Raw genomic sequence first — 25,335 nt, 5'->3', positions numbered from 1 at the left:
GCCCGCAAGCACTCACCACCGTGCGAGGGAGCTCGCATGAAGGTGGTAAATGCTTGCGGGGAGGAGCTGAAACAGCCGCCGAGGGACCCCAGAAGACCAGGTTCGGGGCCACTCTGTGCAGAACGAGCTGCACAGTGAAGGTAAGTATAACATGTTTGTTATTTTAAAAAAAAAAAAAAAACAACTTTACAACCCCTTTAAAAACACTTACGAATGTAGTGTTCCGACCAGAAGTTACACTTACAAATGCAGTGTTACGACTTACGAACAACTTCGACTTATGAACAAACCTACAGTCCTTATTGTGTTCGTAACTCGGGGACTGCCTGTACTTGAGACCCTGCAGGGGCTGGGGATCAGTCAGTATGGTGGATCAGAGCACCTGTGAGATTTTTGTAGTGGGGGGCCAGGGAACAGAGGAGGGATACTCACCTAACAACTCTTGTGACAGCTGAATCTCCTCAGAGAAGTTGGATGTGCCCCAGCATAGCCTTTTCCTATAGTTAAGGCTCCACCCAGTCACCTCAGGTCTTGTAGCCAATCCTAAGGGAGCTACTTAACTTCCCTTTTAGGTTCACACCCACAGTAATGCAATGCTTCCAGCAGTCAATGCTCCCTTTCCCTAAAGGCGGTTCAAGGGGCCTTCATTAATGGTGCAAAGCATTTTTGCAAATGCTAGTTCACTGCACCCATGTTTGCGTTAGCACACTCTATACATGAATACAACAGCAAGCAACCATTTGTGTTAATGACAAGCTATATGCTGCACCTGGGCTGCCTGGGTGAAGGAAATACCCCAGGCATTACACTGAACAGGTTCAGGCGGCCCGTGTACAAGAGCTCTAATTAAAAGCAAGACATACTGTATCAAGAGATTCAACTTTTTTTTTTTTACATTACAGGAACATGTAGAACAACATATTTTTTAAGTGTTTAAATTTAGACACATGATGTCTTAGTCCTCAGTGCCTGTGGGATCAAGCAGGGAATGGCTCCTGGTGTTTAGAATTTGGAAGTTGCCTTTTTCCTCTTGTTGATGTTTTTTTGCCTAGTAGTTATTGCAACATCGCTGGAGTTGTTGGCTGTGGATTTGTTCAGATTCTGCAAATATTCCGGGAAATATTGGTCAATTTTAAAAATTTCCAGAGTGAAGCTTACATCAGGAATTAACCCTGTGCACACTTCTGCTTTCATTATTCTGGGCACAGGTGGCTGCTTGGCATGGACAGAAGTCGTGGAACATAGGAAAGGAATAAAAGATAAAGAAGATGCATACTCAGTAAATGATTAAAATGTTACTAAGTCCACAACAGTAAAATAGGTCTGTATATGCGGTAAAGCATGCTAGTTATACTCAGGCTCAGTTTACACTTGTGCAATGCGGGAACCCTGCCAATCCACTGCGGGTTCCCGCATCGCACCCGACTCGCACAGCAGTTCACACTGCCATATGCAAACTGCCGGAAGTGTCAATACATTGTTAATGACACCCCCATTTTAGCTTGCATATTGCACTGCAAAGTCAGTTTTGGACATGAATTGGATCGCATGGGTGCGATTCTGGTGCGGACCAAATAAAGGGTCCTGTGCGAGTTTGGTCAGAATGTGATGCAATATCACCCATACTATCTGTATGGCTGAAATCAAATCGCACAATCACATGCGATCTCGCAGAGTGCAGTAGTGTGAACCGGCACTGTGGAACCTATGATGTTTAATCCCTTGCATTGTGTAAAAAGGCTGTTTGATCCTGTCTTCTCTAAACCTCCCTTTTTTTACTGTCCCCAGTCCATCTGCTGATAGAACAGAGCTCTAGAAGGCACTCCGCACATGCTCAGTTTGGTGTGTATTGCTATAGTATTTTTTTTTTTTGAGAGGGTGCATGTAATCAGCATAGGGCCAATCAGCATTGTCCAGACAGAGTGTCAGGCTCGGTTCACACGGGGGCGACTTGTCAGGCTACCTAGTCGCCTGACAAGTCGCCTCCCGTTCTGTACAATGGAACCGTTCTAAGGGGAGCGACGCAAGTCGCTCCGACTTAGAAAAAGGTTCCTGTACGTCTTTGGGGGCGACTTGGGGCGACTTGCATAGACTTCTATACAGAAGTCGTTTTGCAAGTCGCCCAGGCAGTCGTGTGCAGGTCGCCTCGGTGAGGCGACCTGCAAGTCGTGCCGCCTCTGGTGTGAACCGAGGCTCAGGGGTCCTGTAGCCTCATAGGACAGTCAGAGAAGAATGAAAACTCCTCCTACAAGCTTTAACCAGTTCTTGGCCGGACACTGATAGAAGTCCCAAGACTATATACTGCTGATGAGAAAAGGTATTTAGCAGTTTATATTTTCTAAGATAATGCATTTCCATGTTCTGTGTACTATGGGAGACCAGATATAGTAAATGCAGGCTCTTGGGTTTAGTAACACATTAGATCAGCTGCTGAAAGTACATAAAATTGTTTAATATCACTTTAAGCAGTCTAATGACTCATAATCAGCAGCTGTCTTTTTTAAGAAAAACAGAATTCCCTCCAGTGGTTAGAGATCCTTGTGTTCGTACCAACCAATGTACAACAGGTTGATGCAGGTAAGGCTGGGTTCACACCTATCCGAATTGGATGCAAATTTTCTTCGCATAGCAGGAGAATATGACAGGCTCTCTTCACATGTCTCCAGGGCGGCTGCGGAGCGCACTGCACATCAACGCTGTGCATCTTTGGCTCTGTTTCAGGGCCGAATTCAGGCAAAGGTTCTGCCCTGATTTGTCCCTGAAACGAAGAACAAGGACGGACAGCGTTGCTGTGTGATCCGCGGCCGGTTTAGGTGTGTACCGAGCCTTAATGATGCATAATTCAGGGTCTGCCGAGATGGAAGCATGGGGCAGGGCAGATGGTTATGTGAGAGTCTTTTGAGAAATTTGGCCCTATACAGGGCCTTGAAAAAGTATTCACACCCCTTGAAATTTTCCACATTTTGTCATGTTACAACCAAAAATGTAAATGTATTTTATTGGGATTTTATGTGATAGATCAAGACAAAGTGGCACATAATTGTGGAGTGGAAGGAAAAAGATAAATGGTTTTCAAAAATTTTTAAAAATAAATATCTGAAATGTGTGGGGTGCATTTGTATTCACCCCCCTTTACTCTGATACCCCTAACTAAAATCTTGATGAACCAGTTGCCTTAAGGAATCACCTAATTAGTAAATAGAGTCTACCTGTGTGTAATTTAATCTCAGTATAAATACAGCTGTTTGATGATGCCCTCAGAGGTTTGTTAGAGAACCTTAGTGAACAAACAGCATCATGAAAGGCCAAGATACACACCAGACAGGTCAGGGATAAATTTGTGGAGAAGTTTAAAGCAGGGTTAGGTTATCAAAAAATATCCCAAAATGGAAAGGGTATGGCACAAATGCTAACCTACCAAGACATGGTTGTTCACCTAAACTGACAGGCCGGGTCAGATATTTAGTTGTAAAAAGTTTGGAAAACTATTTATTATTTTCCTTCCACTTCACAATTATGTGCCACTTTGTGTTGGTCTATCACATAAAATCCCAATAAAATACATTTACGTTTTTGGTGGTAACATGAGAAAATTTGGAAAATTTCAAAGGGTATGAATACTTTTTCAAGGCACTGTAGTTCTTCTCTTTCCAATCTCAGAATTTTGTTAGATTTGGCCCGTATCCTGCCTGCATGTCGGCAATTCCAGGTTAAAGCATTAATGTTACATTTGTTTTTGCTCTTGTGGTCATCAGCTCAGTACGGATTGTGCCAAGGACTTGTGTCTTTTTTCACCCGGACTATGTTCCTAGGGTACATGTAACAAATACAAAGGACAGAGTAAACAAGAAAGTACAAAACCAAATTGCCGGGACATTCCCGAAAACGATTATGACAGATAGATGGTGGCTGCCATCCAAAGCTCTTCTGTATAAATGTGAAGCTTTCCAGCTCTTCTCTCTGACTTCTTACATCTTCTCGAACGCTCTGTCATTTTAATCGGCCATGATTCTCCTGCGGTTTTCCGTTTTATTCCTGCTTTGTGGAATCATCTGCTGCCAAGAGTCTGTGTAAGTGACATTTTCTAGCCGATGTATCAGTCTCAGATGAAGCAGAGATATTTGCATTTCCAGGGACAGGTGGCTGCTGAGCTGGAAAAGGCTGTGATACAATCCCACCATTCTCTCTGATTATGAACTTTTATGCTTGTATTTTACAGGAGCACTGCACCGACCGGCGAAACAAAAGTGCTTCAACCAGCCAAGCAGGACCAAGAATCACCGCCTCCGACGGTAACTATGGTTAGGCCTGTAAATGTTTTCTTGTAATAAATTCACTTTTTTTTGCAACCATATAACTTTATTTACACAATATAATTGCAATAGTCAGGTAAAGTATGGTTCCCGCAACCAAAAATGCGATGTGTTTTCTGATGTCTGAGGGTGCCATTAATAACCCACGTGTCTGCACATTTTGTCTGCGGGTTGTAAACCAGTGCAATATTGTACCAGTTTCCAACCTGCATGTGTGTGAACCTAGTCTAAGGAGAAATCGCTAGTAATAAAAAGCATAGTACAGTTCAGTCTAGTGCAAACACAGATACTTGTGGATTGCTAGGCAAAGGTCACAAGGGATCCACACGGGAAGGACTCCTCTCTCACAAGGAGGATGGCTATAGCTGGTAGCCCAATTGGGTGACCACAGGCATCTCCCTACAGGTTCCACAGAGGGGAGGCAGGAAGAGTCTTTGGCTCAGATGTCCAGGTAGCAACAGATGTTGGCTGAACAAGAAGGTGGCTGAAGATACAGGGCCCCCCACTGGAAAGACAGTATTCCAGGGTCAGCTAGTACAGAGCCCACCATAGTGACTGGGGCTTAAGATGAAGTTGCATGAAGCTTGCGGCCTAATCTGGGAGCCCACTAGCCAGGAACAATGAAGGAAGAACCCCACCTGTGGTAACATCCCCAGTAACTGCTTTCCCATCTGGCACAACCTCTCTGAGCACCCAAGGGTGGTAAACAGTGGAATTCATATCCCCTGTGCGTGCCCAGGAGTTCTGGGGCTGTAGGAGCCCAGTGGATTGTGGGAAAAGGAAATACAGATATAAAGATATGAAAAAATATATTTCATTGTGTTTAAGGCAAGGTTCACACTAGAGCATGGAGCGGCACACAGCAGGGGGTCCAGTGCGTCTCCATTCACCGGTCCGATTTCAGCCTGAATTTTTGGATGAATTTGGACCTGAAACGGACCAAAAGACGCACAGGACCCCTATGCCAATTTGCTCCAGAGATGTGTGCACCGTCTCCATAGAGAGCCAGTCACAATCTCCTGCTATGCAAATTGGATGTGGGGAAACCCGCATCCAAGTCGCAATAGTGTGAACCCAGCCTAAAGGATATATAATTGTATTAGTTTTCTTTATATTTGCCTGGAGTTCGGCTTTAATATTTATTACAGACTATATCAGAAAATGCGCCCAGAGAAAATGAAGCAGAAAAGTCAGCTCAGTCTGACAAGGTGACAGAGGTGGACGGTCGTGAATCCCAAACTAAACCTGTCGCTTTACCAGGTAACATTCCAAACACATTGATATGTTCCCTTCATGATAACACTGAAATGGGGGGGGGGGGGGGGGGGGGGCAGGCACAATCTGGAACAGCTGTACAAAGTAACCAATCAACTTCTAGCCTCAGCTTGTCCAATTAGATTTTGAAAATAAAAGCTGGAAGCTGATTGGTGTACAATTGTTCCAGATTCTGTCAGCTCCAGTCTTAGTAAATTCTCCTCAATGTTCCTCCAATGTGGTGAATTACCTGAGCCTAGGTTCACACTGACAGGGGGATTGAAATCGTGTGAGTTCAGCTGAACTTCATACCCGCATGTCAATCCGACTTCGGGAGCAATTTCAGAGACATCTGTGCGGGTTCCTGCACAGATGACTATACAAATCACACCCCAAAGTTGGCAAAAGTAGTACAGGAACTACTTTTGGGAATCAGACGGTGCCATTACTGTCAATAGCCGCCAATTTGGCATGCATTCTGACATGCCAAATCGCATCAATGTGAACCTAGACTCAAGGTCTGACACCAAATCAGTTTATTGTCATCATAGAGTGCCTCCTCATATTGTACAAGTTAAGTGTGGGGTATTGGAGATAGTCATACATGTTATAATCTGATTATACAATCTCTGTAGAATCTCCTTTATGGTGGCCGTAAACGCTTTGATAAATGTTTGATTTTGAGATCAATCTCTACTAGAAAAATCAGTCTATACTTGACAACCCATTTGATTGATATGCAACACTAAGGATAGTGGATTTCAATCAATAGTTAAACCCTTTGCAATTGCCCAACACATATGTGCTGCAGCAAAAAAGGTGGTCCTTAAAGCCCATATCTTGAACATATGTGTTTCTGGGCAGCCAATGTTTATGTAGGGGGAGCGCACTCACAGTATATGCTCCGAGCTGTCAAAAACAGCTCTTGGACCAGATTAAAGATCAGCAGCCGGCGGGACTGGCTTCCAACCATGTGTCAACTGTTATGCCCCATACACATGTTCGGACATTGATCGGACATTCCGACAACAAAATCCATGGATTTTTTCCGACGGATGTTGGCTCAAACTTGTCTTGCATACACATAGTCACACAAAGTTGTCAGAAAATCCGATCGTTCAGAACGCAGTGACGTAAAACACGTACATCGGGACTATAAACGGGGCAGTAGCCAATAACTTTCGTCTCTTAATTTATTCTGAGCATGCGTGGCACTTAGTGCGTCGGATTTGTGTACACATGATCGGAATTTCCGACAACGGATTTTGTTGTTGGAAAATTTTATAGCAAGCTCTCAAACTTTGTGTGTCGGAAATTCCTATGGAAAATGTGTGATGAAGCCTACACACGGTCAGAATTACCGACAACAAGGTCCTATCACACATTTTCCATCGGAAAATCCTATCGTGTGTACAAGGCATAACAGTGGTCACATGATCGTCAATCCTTTCTAGGGACCCTGGGGCAAGTGGGAAGGGTTTAGGATAAGATTGCTACATAGAATTGTAATCTATTAATCACACTTCTGTTTCCACCATGAAATCTTTTAAACTGGTCAATCCAAATACAATCATATTCATGAACAAAGTATCTCAGTGACACAGGTCTGCCAGATTTACCAACACTGATGTGATTAAGGACCTACTGGCAGAACCTTGTCAATGGTAAATCTAAAGGAGGTTGTACAGTCAGATTGTAATCTGTGTGCCATATACACCAGCAATAATTCCATATAGGTGTCAAAACAGTGAATTCCATTTTTTCTTCTTACAAGTGATGTGACCTTTACCTCTTGAGCTCCCACAGATGACCCACAGTTTATAGCAAGAAGGAGGAAGTGTTGCGAAGATGGCCGCCAGCACTTTTACACAAATAGGAATTGCGCCAACAGGTCGAAGGAAGAGAACGAGGCAGTAGGGCTGTGGTGTGACCTAAAATTCTTGGAGTGCTGCTATTTTATGGAAGTGTACTATATGCCTGTGGATGGGTGCGGCTGCCAAAATAAACTTCATAATTCCCAACTTCCCAGTCAAGGGGTATGTAACAAGTATTTGGTGAGACACCTTGGAATTAAATGAACCTGTATAAATGGGCCGTTGCTGTCCAAAATTATCCCCGCAAGGTAGGGTAAATGAATGAAAGTGAACTAAACAGCGCTTGCTCCTCCTAGTTGTTATACGTTTTTAATAATTATTAACCTGGGTGATTCCGCATTCAGCGTGCATTCCACTCCCACTGAATGCGGAACCACCACCACGTCTCCACCGACTAAATGGGCCGATGATTGCAATAGTGGCGTTGGTCTCATTATGATGAAAGTTGTTTTTTAGTCTGTTTTTACCATTAAACCGAAGGATTTTTACTCTATGAGGAGCTCTCTGTCCGAAAATTCAAAAACCTGAAAATTAGAAAATCTGAAATAATAACTTACTAATAATAACTTAACTATTACTAACTATTAAATTATAGGTATTGGAATTTCCTTTCAAATTTGGCTGTTAGTGAACGTAACGAATACAAATTTATCCAAAGTTACAAATTATCCGTAATAATGAATGCCGTATCTAAACGGATGGAACGTAACGAATTAATAATAATAAATAATAATAATAATAGTAATAATAAAGTAATATTATTATTATTTGTTTTTATTTTGTTCCATTCCATTTGTTTAGATGCGGCATTTGTTGTTTTGGATAATTTGTAACTTCAGTTAAATTTGCATTCGTTACGTTCACTAACAGAAAAGTTTGAAAGGAAATTCCAATACTTACAATTTAATAGTTAGTTATTATTAGTTAGTTATTATTTAGAATTTTTGGATTTTCAGATTTTCATTCTTTTGAATCTTCCTTTCTTATTTTCGGATTTCTGAATTATGGGATTCCGAATTTTTAAAATTTCCAAATTGCCGAATTTTCGAAAAAAACGAAAAAATGAATAAAAAGAGAACAAAAACAAACAAATTTTTCAGCAGTGCACATGTCTAGTAACAATCAGGGGGGGAAGGTAGTAACACTTCTCTCACAAGGCGGCTGGCTGTAGCTGATAGCCCAGGTGGTCGATCACATGGATCTCCCTACAAGTTCCAACAAAGGGAGGCAGGAGGGTGCAGAGATGGGTGAACAGAGTCCACCACAATGACTGGGGCTTAAGATGAAGCTGCATACTCTTGCGCCCACATGTTAAGAACAAAAAAGGCGGACCCCCATCTGGTGGCAGCTAATATCCCAGTCACTGCTCTGCCATCTAGCATAATCTGAGTACCCGAAGGTGGGAAACAGTGGTGTTTATACAGTGCCTTGAAAAAATATTCATACCCCTTGGCATTTTCCACATTTTGTCATGCTACAACCAAAAACATAAATATATTTTATTGGTATTTTATGTGATAGACCAACACAAAGTGGCACCTAATTGTGAAGTGGAAGGAAAATGATAAATAGTTTTCAAATTTTTTTACAAAATAAATATCTGAAAAGTGTGACATGCATTTGTATTCAGCCCCCCGAGTCATTACTTTTTAGAACCACCTTTCGCTGCAACTACATTCTTGTTCGCAAAATAGCTTAAACTCTGTGAAATTGGATGGAGAGCATCTGTGAACAGCAATTTTCAAGTCTTGCCACAGATTCTCAATTGGATTAAGATCTGGACTTTGACTGGGCCATTCTAACATATGAATATGCTCTGATATTAACCATTCCATTGTAGCTCTGGCTGTATGGTTAAGGCCGTTGTCCTGCTGGAAGGTGAACCTCCACCCAAGTCTCAAGTCTTTTGCAGACTCTGATGCAGCGTACACACGGTCGGACTCTTCGGTGGACAATCCGATCGTGTATGGGCTTCATCGGACCTTCAGTGGACTTTTACAGTCGAAAATCTGACGGACTTTGGATTTGGAACATGCTTTACGTCGTAACTCCGCCGGACCCAGAAATCCGCTCGTCTGTATGCTAGTCCGACGGACAAAAACTGCGCTAGGGCAGCTATTGGCTACTGGCTATCAACTTCCTTATTTTAGTCCGGTGTACGTCATCGCATATGAATCCGTTGGACTTTGGTGTGATCGTGTGTAGGCAAGTCCGTTCGTTAAAAAGTCCATCGGAAGTCCGTCGGACCAGTCCGGTCGAAAAGTCCGCCCGTGAGTACGCGGCTTAACAGGTTTTCTTCTAAGATTGCCCTGTATTTGGCTCCATCCATCTTCCCATCAACTCTGATCAGCATCCCTGTCCCTGCTGAAGAAAAGAATCCCCACAACATGATGCTGCCACCACCATGTTTCACTGTGGATATGGTGTGTTCTGGGTGATGTGCAGTGTTAGTTTTCTGCTACACATAGTGTTTTGATCATCTGACCAGAGCATCTTCTTCCACATGTTTGCTGTGTTCCCACATGGCTTCTCGCAAACTGCAAATGGGACTTCTTATGGCTTTCTTTCAAAAATGGCTTTCTTCTTGTCACTCATAAAGGCCAGATTTGTGGAGTACACGATTAATAGTTGTTCTGTGGACAGACTCTCTTACTTGAGCTGTGGATCTCTGCAGATCCTCGAGCGTTACCATGGGCCTCTTGACTGCTTCTCTGATTAATGCTCTCCTTATCCAGCCTGTCAGTTTAGGTGGACAACCATGACTTGGTAGGTTTGCAGTTGTGCCATACTCTTTCCATTTTCGGATGATGGGTTGAACAGTGCTCCGTGAGATGTTCAAAGCTTAGGATATTTTTTTATAACCTAACCCTGCTTTAAACTTCTCCACAACTTTATTTCTGACCTGTCTGGTGTGTTCCTTGAGGTTCATGATGCTGATCGTTCACTAAGGTTCTCTAAAAAACCTCTGAGGGCTTCACAGAACAGCTGTATTTATACTGAGATTGAATTACACACAGGTGGACTCAATTTACTAATTAAATGACTTCTGAAGGCAAATGGTTCCACTAGATTTTAGTTAGGGGTATTAGAGTAAAGGAGGCTGAATACAAATGCACGCCACACTTTTCAGATATTTATTTGTAAAAAATTTTGAAAAACATTTATCACCTTCCTTCCACTTTCCAATTATGCGCCACTTTGTGTTGGTCTATCACATAAAATACCAATAAAATACATTTACGTTTCTGGTTGTAGCATGACGAAATGTGGAAAATTTCAAGGGGTATGAATACATTTTCAAGGCACTGTATCCCCTGGGTGTGTCTGGAAGTCCTGGGGGTTGTGGGAGCTCAGACGATTGTGGGAAAAGGAATGAAAGGGACCTGCACCCACTGCTAAACAACTTTTGTAAAGAGGTACCCCACTACGTTAGTGATATGAAAAAATATATTTCATGATGTTTAAAGGGATATAGAATTGTATTATATACCGTAGGTTTTTTTATATTTGCCTGGAGTTTAGCTTAAATGTTTATTACAGACTATACCAGAAGATTCACCCAGAGAAAATGAAGCAGAAAAGTCGGCTCAGTCTGAGAAAGTTACAGTGGTGGACAGCCGTGAATCCCAAACCAAACCTGAGGCTACACCAGGTAATATTCTAAATGCATTGATGTGTTCCCTTCATGATAAAACTGAATAGGGAGAATTAGTCAAACTGGAGCAGACACTATCTGGAACAGCTGTGCAAAGTAACCAATCAGCTTTTGACCTCAGCTTGTTCAGCTGGGCTTTGAAAATGAAAGCTAGAAGCTGATTGGTTACCATGTACAATTACTCCAGATTCTGTCTACTCCAGTCTTAGCAAATTTCCCTCAATGTTCCTCCAGTGTGGTGATTTACCTGAAGGTCTAACGCCAAATTGGTTTATTGTCATCATAGAGTGCCCCCTAATATTGTGTCAGTTGTATGTGGGGTATTGGGGAGGGTCATACATGTGATAATCTGATTGTACAATCTCTGTAGAATCTCCTTTACGGTGGCCATGTAAGCTTTGATAGATGTTTGATTTATTTTGAGAACCATCTCTAACACAATAATTTGTTTATAGTTGGCAGCCTCTTTGTTTCATATGCAACACGCAGGATATTGGATTATAATTGATAGTTAACCCCTTTGTGACCGCCCAACAGATTTGTGCTACAGCAGAAAGGTGGTATTTAAAGTTTTATTTCCCAACATGTTACACCCATATTCAGGGTGTAACATGTGGGTGCACATCAGCTGGAGACCTGCATGGCACCAGCAATCTGCTGATCGCCAGTGCAATGCTTTACAGGGTCCAAAAAAATAAACAAATGCACATTTTTTTACCTGCAAAAAATGTGCATTTATTATTTTTTTTTCTAAAAACTGAACTTAGCCTTTGATACCCATACACCGGACATATGTGTTGCTGGGCAGCCGATGTCAAAAACAGCTCTCGGTGCTGTTTTCATCACGGCTACGTGACAGTTTACGTTTTTGGGGTTGTATTTGATATGTACAAAAAGAGATAACACAAGCACTTGCAGGTATAACATTTAATCAAATGATGATAGATACAGATAACAAATGTAATAATAATAGAAAATATAACAAGAATACTTAACTGAAGATGCTGTTTCACCATAGAGTCTTGCTTGCTTTCATACGGCGTGACACAGACGATTTGACCCAGGGGCATACTCACCCTGGTAGAGACTAAATATGCCAAGTTATAGCTGTAGTATGTAGGACTTGTGTGTAAGGAAATGGCCAACTCCCCTTGCAAGCAATATAAATAAATGAATTAGGAAGGTCTGCGCTTAGGACGTGTGTGAAGGTTGCAGCCGCCCCAAAAAAAACCCCATAAGAGGGCTCTAAAATATAAAAAGAAAGAAGATGTGAAGGGGTGAGTGGCGCTACCTATATGTCAAATAGTGCTCTACCAAATCACTCTATAGTGGCTAAGTATTAAAAGACACAGTGTTATTGTGGAATAAACTATAACAAAACAGTTTCCATAAAGGTGATAGTGTAATATCTATCACACCTCACCTACCCCAGTAGGTGAGTACTAAAAGTTATCACCAAAAAATGTAATGGCTTACAACACACCCCCCCCCCCCCCCCCCCCCCCCCCCCTCCAGGCAGCAAAAAAAAAAAAAAAGTCAAAAAAAAAAAAAAAAAACATTTTTTTTATTACTGGCCCTTTAAAAAAAAAAAAAAAAGAAAAAAAAGGTCCATAAGTGCACTGTGTTCGGACGCCGGACACAGTGCGACGCCGGACACAGTGCACTTATAGGAAGCACCACGTCTATGCAATCACGAGATTGCAGATGTGGCGCTGCATTTGCAGGCGTTTAGCCCGCCTTGTGGCATTTTCTGAAGAGTAGCTTCCGCCCGGCCATAGTAATACATACTACAGGCGCCGGGCGGAAGCTACTCGGCACTTCAGATTTGATTGACATCTGCCCTGAGTCAGATGTCACTTCCTGCTTCTCTCTCTCATTGCGCCCGAGAGAGGAAACAGGAAGAATGCTGGTGCCAGTGTGAGGAGGAGGACACCGCAGGAGACCCAAGGTAAGTACCGCTGGCGCTGTGTGGAGAATGGGGGGGACAGAGGCTACATTTGGGGGGACAGAGGCTGTATTGGGGGGGACAGGCAGCATTTTGGGGGGGGCAGAGGCTGCATTTTGGGGGCTGATAGAGGCTGTATTTGGGGGGGGGACAGAGGCTGTATTTGGGGGGGGACAGAGGCTGTATTTGGGGGGGGGGGACAGAGGCTGTATTTAGGGGGGGACAGAGGCTGCATTTTGGGGGGGGGGACAGAGGCGGCATTTTGGGGGGTGACAGAGGCTGCATTTGGGGGGGGGGCAGAGGCTGCATTTTGGGGGGACAGGCATGCTGCATTTGGGGGGGGACAGAGGCTGCATTTGGGGGGGACAGAGGCTGCATTTGGGGGGGCAGAGGCTGCATTTGGGGGGGGGACAGAGGCTTCATTGGGGGGGGGGGACACAGGCATGCTGCATTTGGGGGGGGCAGAGGCTGCATTTGGGGGAACAGAGGCTGCATTTAATGGGACACAGGCATGCTGCATTTGGGGGGGACAGAGGCTGCATTTGGGAGAACAGAGGCTGCATTTGGGAGAACAGAGGCTGCATTTAATGGGAACAGAGGCTGCATTTAATGGGGACACAGGCATGCTGCATTTGGGGGGGGGGGCGACTGAGGCTGCATTGGGGGGGCAGAGGCTGCATTTTGGGGGGGCAGAGGCTGCATTTGGGGGGGGGGACAGAGGCTGCATTTGGGGGAACAGAGGCTGCATTTAATGGGACACAGGCATGCTGCATTTGGGGGGGACAGAGGCTGCATTTGGGGGGATGACGACAGAGGCTTCATTTGGGGGGGACACAGGCATGCTGCATTTGGGGGTACAGAGGCTGCATTTGGGGGAACAGAGGCTGCATTTAATGGGTCACAGGCATGCTGCATTTGGGGGGGACAGAGGCTGCATTTGGGAGAACAGAGGCTGCATTTGGGAGAACAGAGGCTGCATTTGGGAGAACAGAGGCTGCATTTGGGAGAACAGAGGCTGCATTTAATGGGAACAGAGGCTGCATTTAATGGGACACAGGCATGCTGCATTTGGGGGGGGGGGGGGGGGACAGAGGCTGCATTTGGGGGGGGGGGGGGCAGAGGCTGCATTTGGGGGGGGGGCAGCGGCTGCATTTGGGGAGACAGAGGCTGCATTTGGGGGGACAGAGGCTGCATTTGATGTGACACAGGCTGCATGTAAGGACGGACTGCTGGGGATGCCTGATGGCATCTGGTTGTAGGCGACATGGCTAGTGACACACAGAGGGGGACAGAGGCTGCATTTGGGAGAACAAAGGCTGCATTTGGGGGAACAGAGGCTGCATTTAATGGGAACAGAGGCTGCATTTAATGGGAACAGAGGCTGCATTTAATGGGACACAGGCATGCTGCATGTAATGGGACACAGGCATGCTGCATTTGGGGGGGGGGGACAGAGGCTGCATTTGGGGGGGGGCAGCGGCTGCATTTGGGGAGACAGAGGCTGCATTTGGGGGGACAGAGGCTGCATTTGATGTGACACAGGCTGCATGTAAGGACGGACTGCTGGGGACGCCTGATGGCATCTGGTTGTAGGCGACATGGCTAGTGACACACAGAGGGGGACAGAGGCTGCATTTGGGAGAACAAAGGCTGCATTTGGGGGAACAGAGGCTGCATTTAATGGGAACAGAGGCTGCATTTAATGGGAACAGAGGCTGCATTTAATGGGACACAGGCATGCTGCATGTAATGGGACACAGGCATGCTGCATTTGGGGGGGGGACAGAGGCTGCATTTGGGGGGGGGGCAGCGGCTGCATTTGGGGAGACAGAGGCTGCATTTGGGGGGACAGAGGCTGCATTTTATGTGACACAGGCTGCATGTAAGGACGGACTGCTGGGGACGCCTGATGGCATCTGGTTGTAGGCGACGTGGCTAGTGACACTCGGGGCTCCCACTGATTCTGCATTATGGTGAGTTGAATGATTTAATTTTATATTACAATGTAATAATAGAAATAATGCGCTTCAATCATCCTGACACCATAACAACCATGGTGCCAGGATGATTGAAGCGCTAACACCAGGTGTTTGGAGTATCTCTATCTGCTGATTGTTAAACTTTCTAGAATACACATTTCTATTGTTGTGTAGGATCTAGGCCTGCTGTCACTCTCTCCCTCTCCCTCCATCCCTCGTTCATCTCAAACGCTAACCACACCAACCTTAGAGCCACGCCCACCATTTCACTGAAACCACACCCATTTTCACCAAGTGGGAGGGGTCAAAAAGGAAGGGCGGGGTCCTGGCGCTCCCCCCATCCTAAAACTTCACCAGCCACGACTGATAAAATATCCAGACATGAATATCATGATAGTATAGTGATCCTATGCTTGTAACAGTGCGTATAGTGTCCAAGCCCAAAATACAGAATGTGAGTGAACCAAATCCAAATAAAAATGCAAAGAATCGCACCAAAAAACAAAAAAGTTATAAAAAAAATTAATAAAAAATTTCTCACCAAAAAACAGGAAAAATGCAAAAAATCGCACCAAAATTAAAATTACACCAAGATGACAGTTTATCGCACCGTTTTCAAAAGACACTTAGGTGCATTCATCCCAATGAAGATGACTGTTCGTGTTTAGAGGAATTGTAGCAGGTGACTTTGGTGAGCACAGAATCTTGACAGGTGACTTGCGTGCTCCCCCTCAAGGGTTCCCACTCACCAGATCCTACTACCCCTACAGGGGTAATGTGCATGTAGCTCCTTAGGTTGGCAGGTAACCACTGGTGTCAGCCTTTGCAGTTCCTTGAGCAGCTTTTGCAATATCCGGGTTGTGATAGATGTAGTTTTGATAATCCTCATAAAAAAGAAAAATTGGCTCCCATAGTGCAGTATAACCAAACTTCCGTTTATTAAAAGGTTATTTAAAAAATGTATAAAAAACAAACAGACAAAAAATGCAGTTCATGCAGCGTAATGCCTAGTCCCATAGGGGCCTGCACTTGCCGGTATATAAAGCATAGGCAACCGAGCTGTAGGTGGACAGCATGCACTCTGGTTGCGTTTCACCCACTCGCTCAGCTTATATCCGTAGATGCAGTTATAGCAGGGAGAGTGTTTCACCGCTCAGGTGGATCCAGACCCAGGTGTAAAGTTAATGTGAAGCCTTCAAGTGTCCCAGGTGCTGGCTAAATGCTGAATAGAGCAAGGTATTGGATAGAAAGATCTGGATGCCGCACACTGGATAAAGTAGAAAACTTGTCTTTATTGTAGAGATAGGACCATCAAAAGTACAAGATAATCATGCAGGATGTACAGAATCATCTGACGCGTTTCACACTCGAAACTGAGTGCTTACTCATAGCTGTAAGTATAGAGTAAGCACTCAGTTTCGAGTGTGAAACGCGTCAGCTGATCCTGTACATCCTGCATGATTGTCTTGTACTTTTGATGGTCCTATCTCTACAATAAAGACAAGTTTTCTACTTTATCCAGTGTGCGGCATCCAGATCTTTCTATCCAATACCTCACTCGTTCAGCTTCCTGGAAGTCACGTGCTGTGCGTAGTGACGCCGTACGCATTTCGTCATAGACGTCTTCAGTGGCGATCCCCTTGCAAGCAATATGACCTTTTAAGGACTTGGTCAGTTTGCAATGACTTTCCTTTAGTATGAAGTCAGCTAAGGTAACCAGGATATTCTTTTCGTTAAAAAAAAAAGTAACCAGGATATTGGAGGCTTTAGATATTGTGAGACAACTTTAAAAAGGAAATATGAAATTTCCCATAAGGTGCGGACTAAAGATCAGCAGCCAGCAGGACCATCTTCCAACCATGTGACCACTGTGACAGTGGTCACATAATCACCAATCCTTCCCACCCCCCAAGGGCATTCATAACTATAAAGGGACACTGGGGCAGGTGGGAAGGTGTAAGGATAAGATTGCTACTTAGGATCATAATCTATCAATCACACCTCTGTTTCCACCGTGTAATCTCATAATCTGATCAATCGAATTACAATCATATTCATGAACAAAGTATCTCAGTGCTGCCAATCGATGCCAAATGATCAAGAATTTTCCACTATGTCCAATTTACTCTGATCCTGATCGAATCCAGTCTACATCGATCGGAGGGGAAGTTATGGCTATTCGATTTTTTTGCAGATTTGATCATTTTGATCAGTCAGTTAGTCAGTTAATAAAATCAGACGGTGTGTCCACCATTAGGCTCACCATACATATTATAGTCTGTAGGATTACCAACAAGTGTGTAGTGCATGGGCCTGCCTGACTGGATAAGAAATGATTGGATAGTTCAGGTAGGTCCTCATATTACATAGTTTTTATAAATCTAAAGGTTGATTGTACAAAGATTGTGTGGTCAGATTGTACAATGATGTGATTGAGAACCTACTGGCAGGCAATTGTCACGGGTAAACAGTCACATTGTAATGTGTGTGCCATATAAACCAGTACCTATTCCATGTAAGTGTCAAAACAATTAATTATTCCGGTTTTACTTCTTACAAGCTACGGGAGGAGACGATGTGACCGCTAACTCAACGACTCCCACAGATTACCTCCAGATTATAGCAAGGAGAAAGTGTTGTAAAGATGGCCGCCAGCACTTTTACATGAACGGGAATTGCGCCAACAGGCCGCAGAAAGAGAATGAGGCAGTGGGGCTGTGGTGTGACCGAAAATTCCTGGAGTGCTGCTCTTTTATGGAAGAGTACTATATGGGGCCTGCGCATAGGTGCCGAAATAAACAGCCTAGTTCCCAACTTCCCAGTCCAGAGGTATGTAACAAGCATAAAACAAAGTATAAAGCTCGGTTCACATTGGTGCGCTGTGCAACCTCGCATGTGATTCGCACAGCACTGCAGTGAAAATCACATGCGATGTCCGTGTGATGTGATTTCAGCCATACAGATAGCATGGCTGAATTTGCATCGCATTCGAACCAAAGTTGTGCATGACCCTTTTTTTGGTCCGCACCAGAATCGGATCGCATGGGTGTTCACACCGATTCATGTCCAAATTGACAGTTTGCACTGCGATATGTCAACCGATCTGGGGGTGTCATTAACTTTGTATTGTCACTCCCAGCGGTTCGCATAAGGCAGGGAACCCGCAGTGGATTTGCAGCGTTCCTGCATCGCACCTATGTGAGCCAAGCCTGACAGGCTGTGCAAGTATCGTAGTACAGAGCTACTTGGGGGAGCTCACACAAAGGCCACCAGGTTGGCTTCACAATACAGAATAACAGTAATTAAAGAACAGCGTATAAGAAGAGGTCGTTAGTAATACTACAATTCAGTCTAGTGAAAATGCAGAGAGCTGGTAGCTCAGGTGGACGACCACAGGGATCTTCCTACAGGCTCCACAGAGGGGAGGCAGGAGGAGTTTCTGCTCTGAATGTCCAGGTAGCAGCAGAAGTCCCAGAAATAGGTGAACTGAAGATACAGGGCCATCCCACTGGAAAGACAGTATTCCAGGGTCAGCTAGCATAGAGCCCACCACAGTGACTGGGTCTTAAAGTGTTTGTTAACCCACCAAAAATGAAAAATAGAGATCCTGGTCCCTTAAAGCAGATTAAACAGTACAGTGCTTGTGCTATGTAATCTGTCTCCCTCTAAACTGTAAAAAAAAAACCTGGCTGAACCTGCCACCTCCTGTATCCCCCTCTTTCCGCTGACCACGAAAATCAGCCCTGCTCTCAGCTCTCCTCTCTGCCCCTCACTCCCTCCCCCCCTGCTATTAGTAAAAATAAAAAATTCTAAATGGTCCCTGCCAGCCCCTCTATTATAGATTGATATAGCACACTGTATTAGTTTTTATAAAAATGAGGCTTGTAAATACCGACTTAGCGCGATCTGCAGGTCGGTCACGTGACTCTTGGACGGTTTCCCGGGGCTACTGCAGGAGGGGCCGAGTGGCCATGTGACCTCCCCGACTGACGTCAGAGGGAGATCTTGGCCCCTCCTGCAGAAGCCATGTACCGGACGTGTACAGCGGCCGCGGGTCACGTGATCGGCCTGAGGATCGCTTTAAATCTGTATTTACAAGCCTCGTTTGTATAAAAGATTAATGCAGTGTGCTATGCCTGCCTATAATAGAGGGGCTGACAGTGTTTGTTATGTATGTGTTAACAAACACTTTAAGATGAAGCTTGTGCCCTAATCTGGGGCCCGTTAGCCGGGAACAATGAAGAAGGACCTCACCTGGTGCCAGCTAACATCCCCAGTCACTGCTCTCCCATCTCGCACAACCTCTCTGAGCCCCAACCGTGGTATTTATATACCGTGGGTGTATCCAGGAGTCCTGGGGTTGTAGGAGAACGGAGGATTGTTGGAAAAGGAATTAAAGGGACCTGCACCCATTGCTTGAACAAAGTTGGTAAAGAGGAATTCCACTACATTGGTGATTAAATGGTTTATATATATATATATATATATTATATATATATATATATATATATATATATATATATATATTTATATATATATATATTTTTTTTTCCCTGGAGTTCAGCTTTAATGTTTATTACAGAATGTATCAGAAGATTTACCCAAAGAGAATGAAGCAGACAAGTTGGCTCAGTCTGTGAATGTGACAGTGGAGAACAGTGAATCCCAAACTACACCTGATGCTACAACAGGTAATATTCCAAACACATTGATGTGTTCCCTTTATGATAAAACTGAATGGGGAGAGTTAGTCAAACTGGAGCAGGCACAATCTGGGACAGCTGTACAAAGTAGCCAATCAGCTTCTAGCCTCACTTCGTTCAGGTAGGCCTTTGAAAATGAAAGCTAGAAGCTGGTTGGTTGCCATGTACAATTGCTCCAGATTCTGTCTACTCCAGTCTTAGTAAATTCTCCTCAATGTTCCTCCAGTGTGGGTGATTTACCTGAAGGTCTGCCACCAATCAGTTTATCATTAGCATAGTGTGCCCCCTCATACTGTACGAGTTAAGTGTTGGGGGTATTGCAGAGGGTCATACATGTTATAATCTGATTGTACAATCTCTGTAGAATCTCCTTCATGGTGAATGTACAAGCTTCAATAAATGATTCATTTATTTTGCAATCAATCTTTACAGGAATAACAATTCTATAGTTGACAACTCATTCAATCAATATGTGACACACAGAATATTGGATTTTAATTGAGAGTTAACCCTTTACAACCGCCCAACACACACATCATGTGCAAGAGCAAAACAGCGTGAACATGTGGCCCCCACATATGCATCACTGGGTGGCCGATGTTTATGTGCTAAGAGTGCACTTCCTGCATGTCTCAGCACAAAGACTCTCTGTCCAGACTAAAGGTCAGAAGCTGGGCAGTACTGGCTTCTGGTCATGTGATCACTTACATGATTGGCAATCTTTCCTGCCCCCCCCCCCCCAGCAAATACAGAATTGTTTAAAGTGATTGCAAAGGAAAAATACAAAAAATAAACAAACATATACTTACCTGCTCTGTGCAGCGATTTTGCACAGGGCAGCCCTGATACTCTTCTTGGGTCCCCAGCAGGCGCTCTGGGCCCCTCCCCCTTGCCGAATTGACCCCATAGCTCGCTCCAGGGCCAGCTGTCTGTGTCCATAAGACACAGAGAGCACAGCTCAGTCCCGCCCCACTGGCTGTGATTGACAGCAGTGAGAGTCAGTGGCTCCTCCCCATGCTGCATCTCAGCCAATCAGGAGGGAGAGACACGGGAGAGCCTCATTTCCTGTGTACATCGCTGGATCGGGATTGGGCTTAGGTAAGTATTATGAGGACTAAGGGGGCAGCTGGACAATGATGGTTTTTTACCTTTGCGCATAGAATGCACGAAGGTAAAATACCTTTAGCCTTTACACATACTTTAAGGGGACGTTGGGGCAGGAGGGAAGGAGTTAAGGTAAGATTGCTTATTATGTTCATAAACTGTAAACCGCACCTCTGTTTCCTGCAATCTGATCGATTGAAATATTCATGAACAAAATATCTCAGTGTTGCCAACCAATGCCAAATAATTGATCATTTTCCACCTACAGCAAAAAGGAAGAAGTGTTGCGAAGATGGCCGCCAGCACTTTTACACGAATGGGAATTGCGCCAACAGGCCACAGAAAGAGAATGAGGCAGTGGGGCAGTGGTGTGACCGAAAATTTCTGGAGTGCTGCTCTTTTATGGAAGAGTACTATATGGGGCCTGTGCATAGGTGCCGAAATAAACAGCCTAGTTCCCAACTTCCCAGTCCAGAGGTATGTAACAAGCATAAAACAAAGTATAAAGCTCGGTTCACATTGGTGCGCTGTGCAACCTCGCATGTGATTCGCACAGCACTGCAGTGAAAATCACATGCGATGTCCGTGTGATGTGATTTCAGCCATACAGATAGCATGGCTGAATTTGCATCGCATTCGAACCAAAGTTGTGCATGACCCTTTTTTTGGTCCGCACCAGAATCGGATCGCATGGGTGTTCACACCGATTCATGTCCAAATTGACAGTTTGCACTGCGATATGTCAACCGATCTGGGGGTGTCATTAACTTTGTATTGACACTCCCAGCGGTTCGCATAAGGCAGGGAACCCGCAGTGGATTTGCAGCGTTCCTGCATCGCACCTATGTGAACCAAGCCTGACAGGCGGTGCAAGTATCGTAGTACAGAGCTACTTGGGGGAGCTCACACAAAGGCCACCAGTTGGCTTCACAATACAGAATAACAGTAATTAAAGGAACAGCGTATAAGAAGAGGTCGCTAGTAATACTACAATTCAGTCTAGTGAAAATGCAGAGAGCTGGTAGCTCAGGTGGACGACCACAGGGATCTTCTTACAGGCTCCACAGAGGGGAGGCAGGAGGAGTTTCTGCTCTGAATGTCCAGGTAGCAGCAGAAGTCCCAGAAATAGGTGAACTGAAGATACAGGGCCACCCCACTAGAAAGACAGTATTCCAGGGTCAGCTAGCATAGAGCCCACCACAGTGACTGGGGCTTAAAGTGTTTGTTAACCCCCCAAAAATGAAAAATAGAGATCCTGGTCCCTTAAAGCAGATTAAACAGTACAGTGCTTGTGCTATGTAATCTGTCTCCCTCTAAACTGTAAAAAAAAACCTGGCTGAACCTGCCACCTCCTGTATCCCCCTCTTTCCGCTGACCACGAAAATCAGCCCTGCTCTCAGCTCTCCTCTCTGCCCCTCACTCCCTCCCCCCCTGCTATTAGTAAAAATAAAAAATTCTAAATGGTCCCTGCCAGCCCCTCTATTATAGATTGATATAGCACACTGTATTAGTCTTTTATAAAAATGAGGCTTGTAAATACCGACTTAGCGCGATCTGCAGGTCGGTCACGTGACTCTTGGACGGTTTCCGGGGCTACTGCAGGAGGGGCCGAGTGGCCATGTGACCTCCCCGGCTGATGTAGGAGGGAGATCTTGGCCCCTCCTGCAGAAGCCATGTACCGGAGGTGTACAGCGGCCGCGGGTCACGTGATCGGCCTGAGGATCGCTTTAAATCTGTATTTACAAGCCTCGTTTGTATAAAAGATTAATGCAGTGTGCTATGCCTGCCTATAATAGAGGGGCTGACAGTGTTTGTTATGTATGTGTTAACAAACACTTTAAGATGAAGCTGCATGAATCTTGTGCCCTAATCTGGGGCCCGTTAGCCGGGAACAATGAAGAAGGACCTCACCTGGTGCCAGCTAACATCCCCAGTCACTGCTCTCCCATCTCGCACAACCTCTCTGAGCCCCCAACCGTGGTATTTATATACCGTGGGTGTATCCAGGAGTCCTGGGGTTGTAGGAGAACGGAGGATTGTTGGAAAAGGAATTAAAGGGACCTGCACCCACTGCTGAACAAAGTTGGTAAAGAGGAATTCCACTACATTGGTGATTAAATAGTTTATATATATATATATATATATATATATATATATATATATATAATTTTTTTTTTTTTTTTCCTGGAGTTCAGCTTTAATGTTTATTACAGAATGTATCAGAAGATTTACCCAAAGAGAATGAAGCAGACAAGTTGGCTCAGTCTGTGAATGTGACAGTGGAGAACAGTGAATCCCAAACTACACCTGATGCTACAACAGGTAATATTCCAAACACATTGATGTGTTCCCTTCATGATAAAACTGAATGGGGAGAGTTAGTCAAACTGGAGCAGGCACAATCTGGGACAGCTGTACAAAGTAGCCAATCAGCTTCTAGCCTCACTTCGTTCAGGTAGGCTTTGAAAATGAAAGCTAGAAGCTGGTTGGTTGCCATGTACAATTGCTCCAGATTCTGTCTACTCCAGTCTTAGTAAATTCTCCTCAATGTTCCTCCAGTGTGGTGATTTACCTGAAGGTCTGCCACCAAATCAGTTTATCATTAGCATAGTGTGCCCCCTCATACTGTACGAGTTAAGTGTGGGGTATTGGAGAGGGTCATACATGTTATAATCTGATTGTACAATCTCTGTAGAATCTCCTTCATGGTGAATGTACAAGCTTCAATAAATGATTCATTTATTTTGCAATCAATCTTTACAGGAATAACAATTCTATAGTTGACAACTCATTCAATCAATATGTGACACACAGAATATTGGATTTTAATTGACAGTTAACCCCTTTACAACCGCCCAACACACACATCATGTGCAAGAGCAAAACAGCGTGAACATGTGGCCCCCATATGCATCACTGGGTGGCCGATGTTTATGTGCTAAGAGCGCACTTCCTGCATGTCTCAGCACAAAGACTCTCTGTCCAGACTAAAGGTCAGAAGCTGGCAGTACTGGCTTCTGGTCATGTGATCACTTACATGATCGGCAATCCTTCCTGCCCCCCCCCCCCCCCCCCCCCCAGCAAATACAGAATTGTTTAAAGTGATTGTAAAGGAAAAATACAAAAAATAAACAAACATATACTTACCTGCTCTGTGCAGCGATTTTGCACAGGGCAGCCCTGATACTCTTCTTGGGTCCCCAGCAGGCGCTCTGGGCCCCTCCCCCTTGCCGAATGACCCCATAGCTCGCTCCAGGGCCAGCTGTCTGTGTCCATAAGACACAGAGAGCACAGCTCAGTCCCGCCCCACTGGCTGTGATTGACAGCAGTGAGAGTCAGTGGCTCCTCCCATGCTGCATCTCAGCCAATCAGGAGGGAGAGACACGGGAGAGCCTCATTTCCTGTGTACATCGCTGGATCGAGATTGGGCTTAGGTAAGTATTATGAGGGCTGAGGGGGCAGCTGGACAATGATGGTTTTTTAATTTGCGCATAGAATGCACGAAGGTAAAATACCTTTAGCCTTTACACATACTTTAAGGGGACGTTGGGGCAGGAGGGAAGGAGTTAAGGTAAGATTGCTTATTATGTTCATAAACTGTAAACCGCACCTCTGTTTCCTGCAATCTGATCGATTGAAATATTCATGAACAAAATATCTCAGTGTTGCCAACCAATGCCAAATAATTGATCATTTTCCACCTACAGCAAAAAGGAAGAAGTGTTGCGAAGATGGCCGCCAGCACTTTTACACGAATGGGAATTGCGCCAACAGGCCACAGAAAGAGAATGAGGCGGTGGGGCTGTGGTGTGACCGAAAATTCCTGCAGTGCTGCTCCTTTATGGAAGCCTACTATATGGGGCCTGTGGATGGGTGCCGAAATAAACAGTGCAATTCCCAACTTCCTAGTCCAACCGACACCTCCCGTGTGACAAACAAACCGCTGAAATAGTAATGTATTCATATATGACTGATTGGTGTTACATACTGTAGATTAACTGATACAAATATTCAAAGCCTTAAATCATTTCCCTGGAGGTCGTTACACCGTAATCTCGCAACCACATAACTCACACTTGGCATTGACCCTCTTACATTTTCATGTAATGCAAATTTAATAAACTTTTATTAATGTATATTGGATTGTGAGCTTTAATTAACACACAGTGGATTCCTCAAGAACATGGCAAATTAATAGGTTCACCCTGCAACCCCACACGTTGCATGTACTCACCTTCCCTTCACTTGCTGGAGAGAGGAGAAAGGACCCTGCATAGATAGCAAGTCACTCTGGTCAGAGCTTTCACAGTTCTGGGGACCCTCCCCAGGTGACAGCACCTATGCCTTCCCTATACTAGAGGATAAATGAGTCACATGCCCCCCCCCATACAATAAAATGCAGGCAGTGCTACTGTACCATGGATGGGGGACACAGGCATTTCCAGGGACCAGATGCAGCTGGACCAGGGAAGGAGGGCGCAGGGATTTCCAGGGTCAGGATGCTGTTA

General features: G+C 44.6%; 1 protein-coding gene across 3 annotated transcripts; it reads left to right on the top strand.

Annotated features, from left to right (window-relative positions):
• The first annotated feature begins 3,912 nt into the window (after positions 1-3,912).
• On the top strand, positions 3,913-24,963 carry LOC141108222 (uncharacterized). Of its 3 annotated transcripts, none has more exons than XM_073599605.1 (10): positions 3,913-4,070; positions 4,220-4,292; positions 5,462-5,573; positions 7,374-7,603; positions 10,982-11,093; positions 17,581-17,849; positions 19,603-19,711; positions 21,096-21,304; positions 23,041-23,149; positions 24,535-24,963. In XM_073599605.1, exons 1-10 carry the CDS (start codon positions 4,006-4,008, stop codon positions 24,777-24,779), a joined length of 1,533 nt encoding a protein of 510 aa, XP_073455706.1. In that variant the 5' UTR covers positions 3,913-4,005; the 3' UTR covers positions 24,780-24,963. The 3 variants fall into 3 exon arrangements, with proteins under 3 accessions (XP_073455706.1, XP_073455707.1, XP_073455705.1); XM_073599606.1 differs by having other exon boundaries at positions 7,365-7,603; positions 17,626-17,849; XM_073599604.1 differs by having other exon boundaries at positions 7,365-7,603.
• Positions 24,964-25,335: the final 372 nt, after the last annotated feature.

Source organism: Aquarana catesbeiana, linkage group LG09, assembly GCF_042186555.1.
Source record: "Aquarana catesbeiana isolate 2022-GZ linkage group LG09, ASM4218655v1, whole genome shotgun sequence".
Taxonomy (NCBI): Eukaryota; Metazoa; Chordata; class Amphibia; order Anura; family Ranidae; genus Aquarana; species Aquarana catesbeiana.
This window is presented reverse-complemented; position numbering and strand designations above follow the sequence as displayed.

What these genes read in the sequence shown, in the direction of transcription:
- LOC141108222 (XM_073599604.1), top strand. Translation starts at nt 4,006, where the DNA reads ATGATTCTCCTGCGGTTTTCCGTTTTATTCCTGCTTTGTGGAATCATC. An exon ending in AAGAATCACCGCCTCCGACG is followed by an intron (nt 4,293 to 5,461) that starts GTAACTATGGTT and finishes TATTTATTACAG; the next exon opens with ACTATATCAGAAAATGCGCC. An exon ending in TACACCTGATGCTACAACAG is followed by an intron (nt 19,712 to 21,095) that starts GTAATATTCCAA and finishes TTCCACCTACAG; the next exon opens with CAAAAAGGAAGAAGTGTTGC.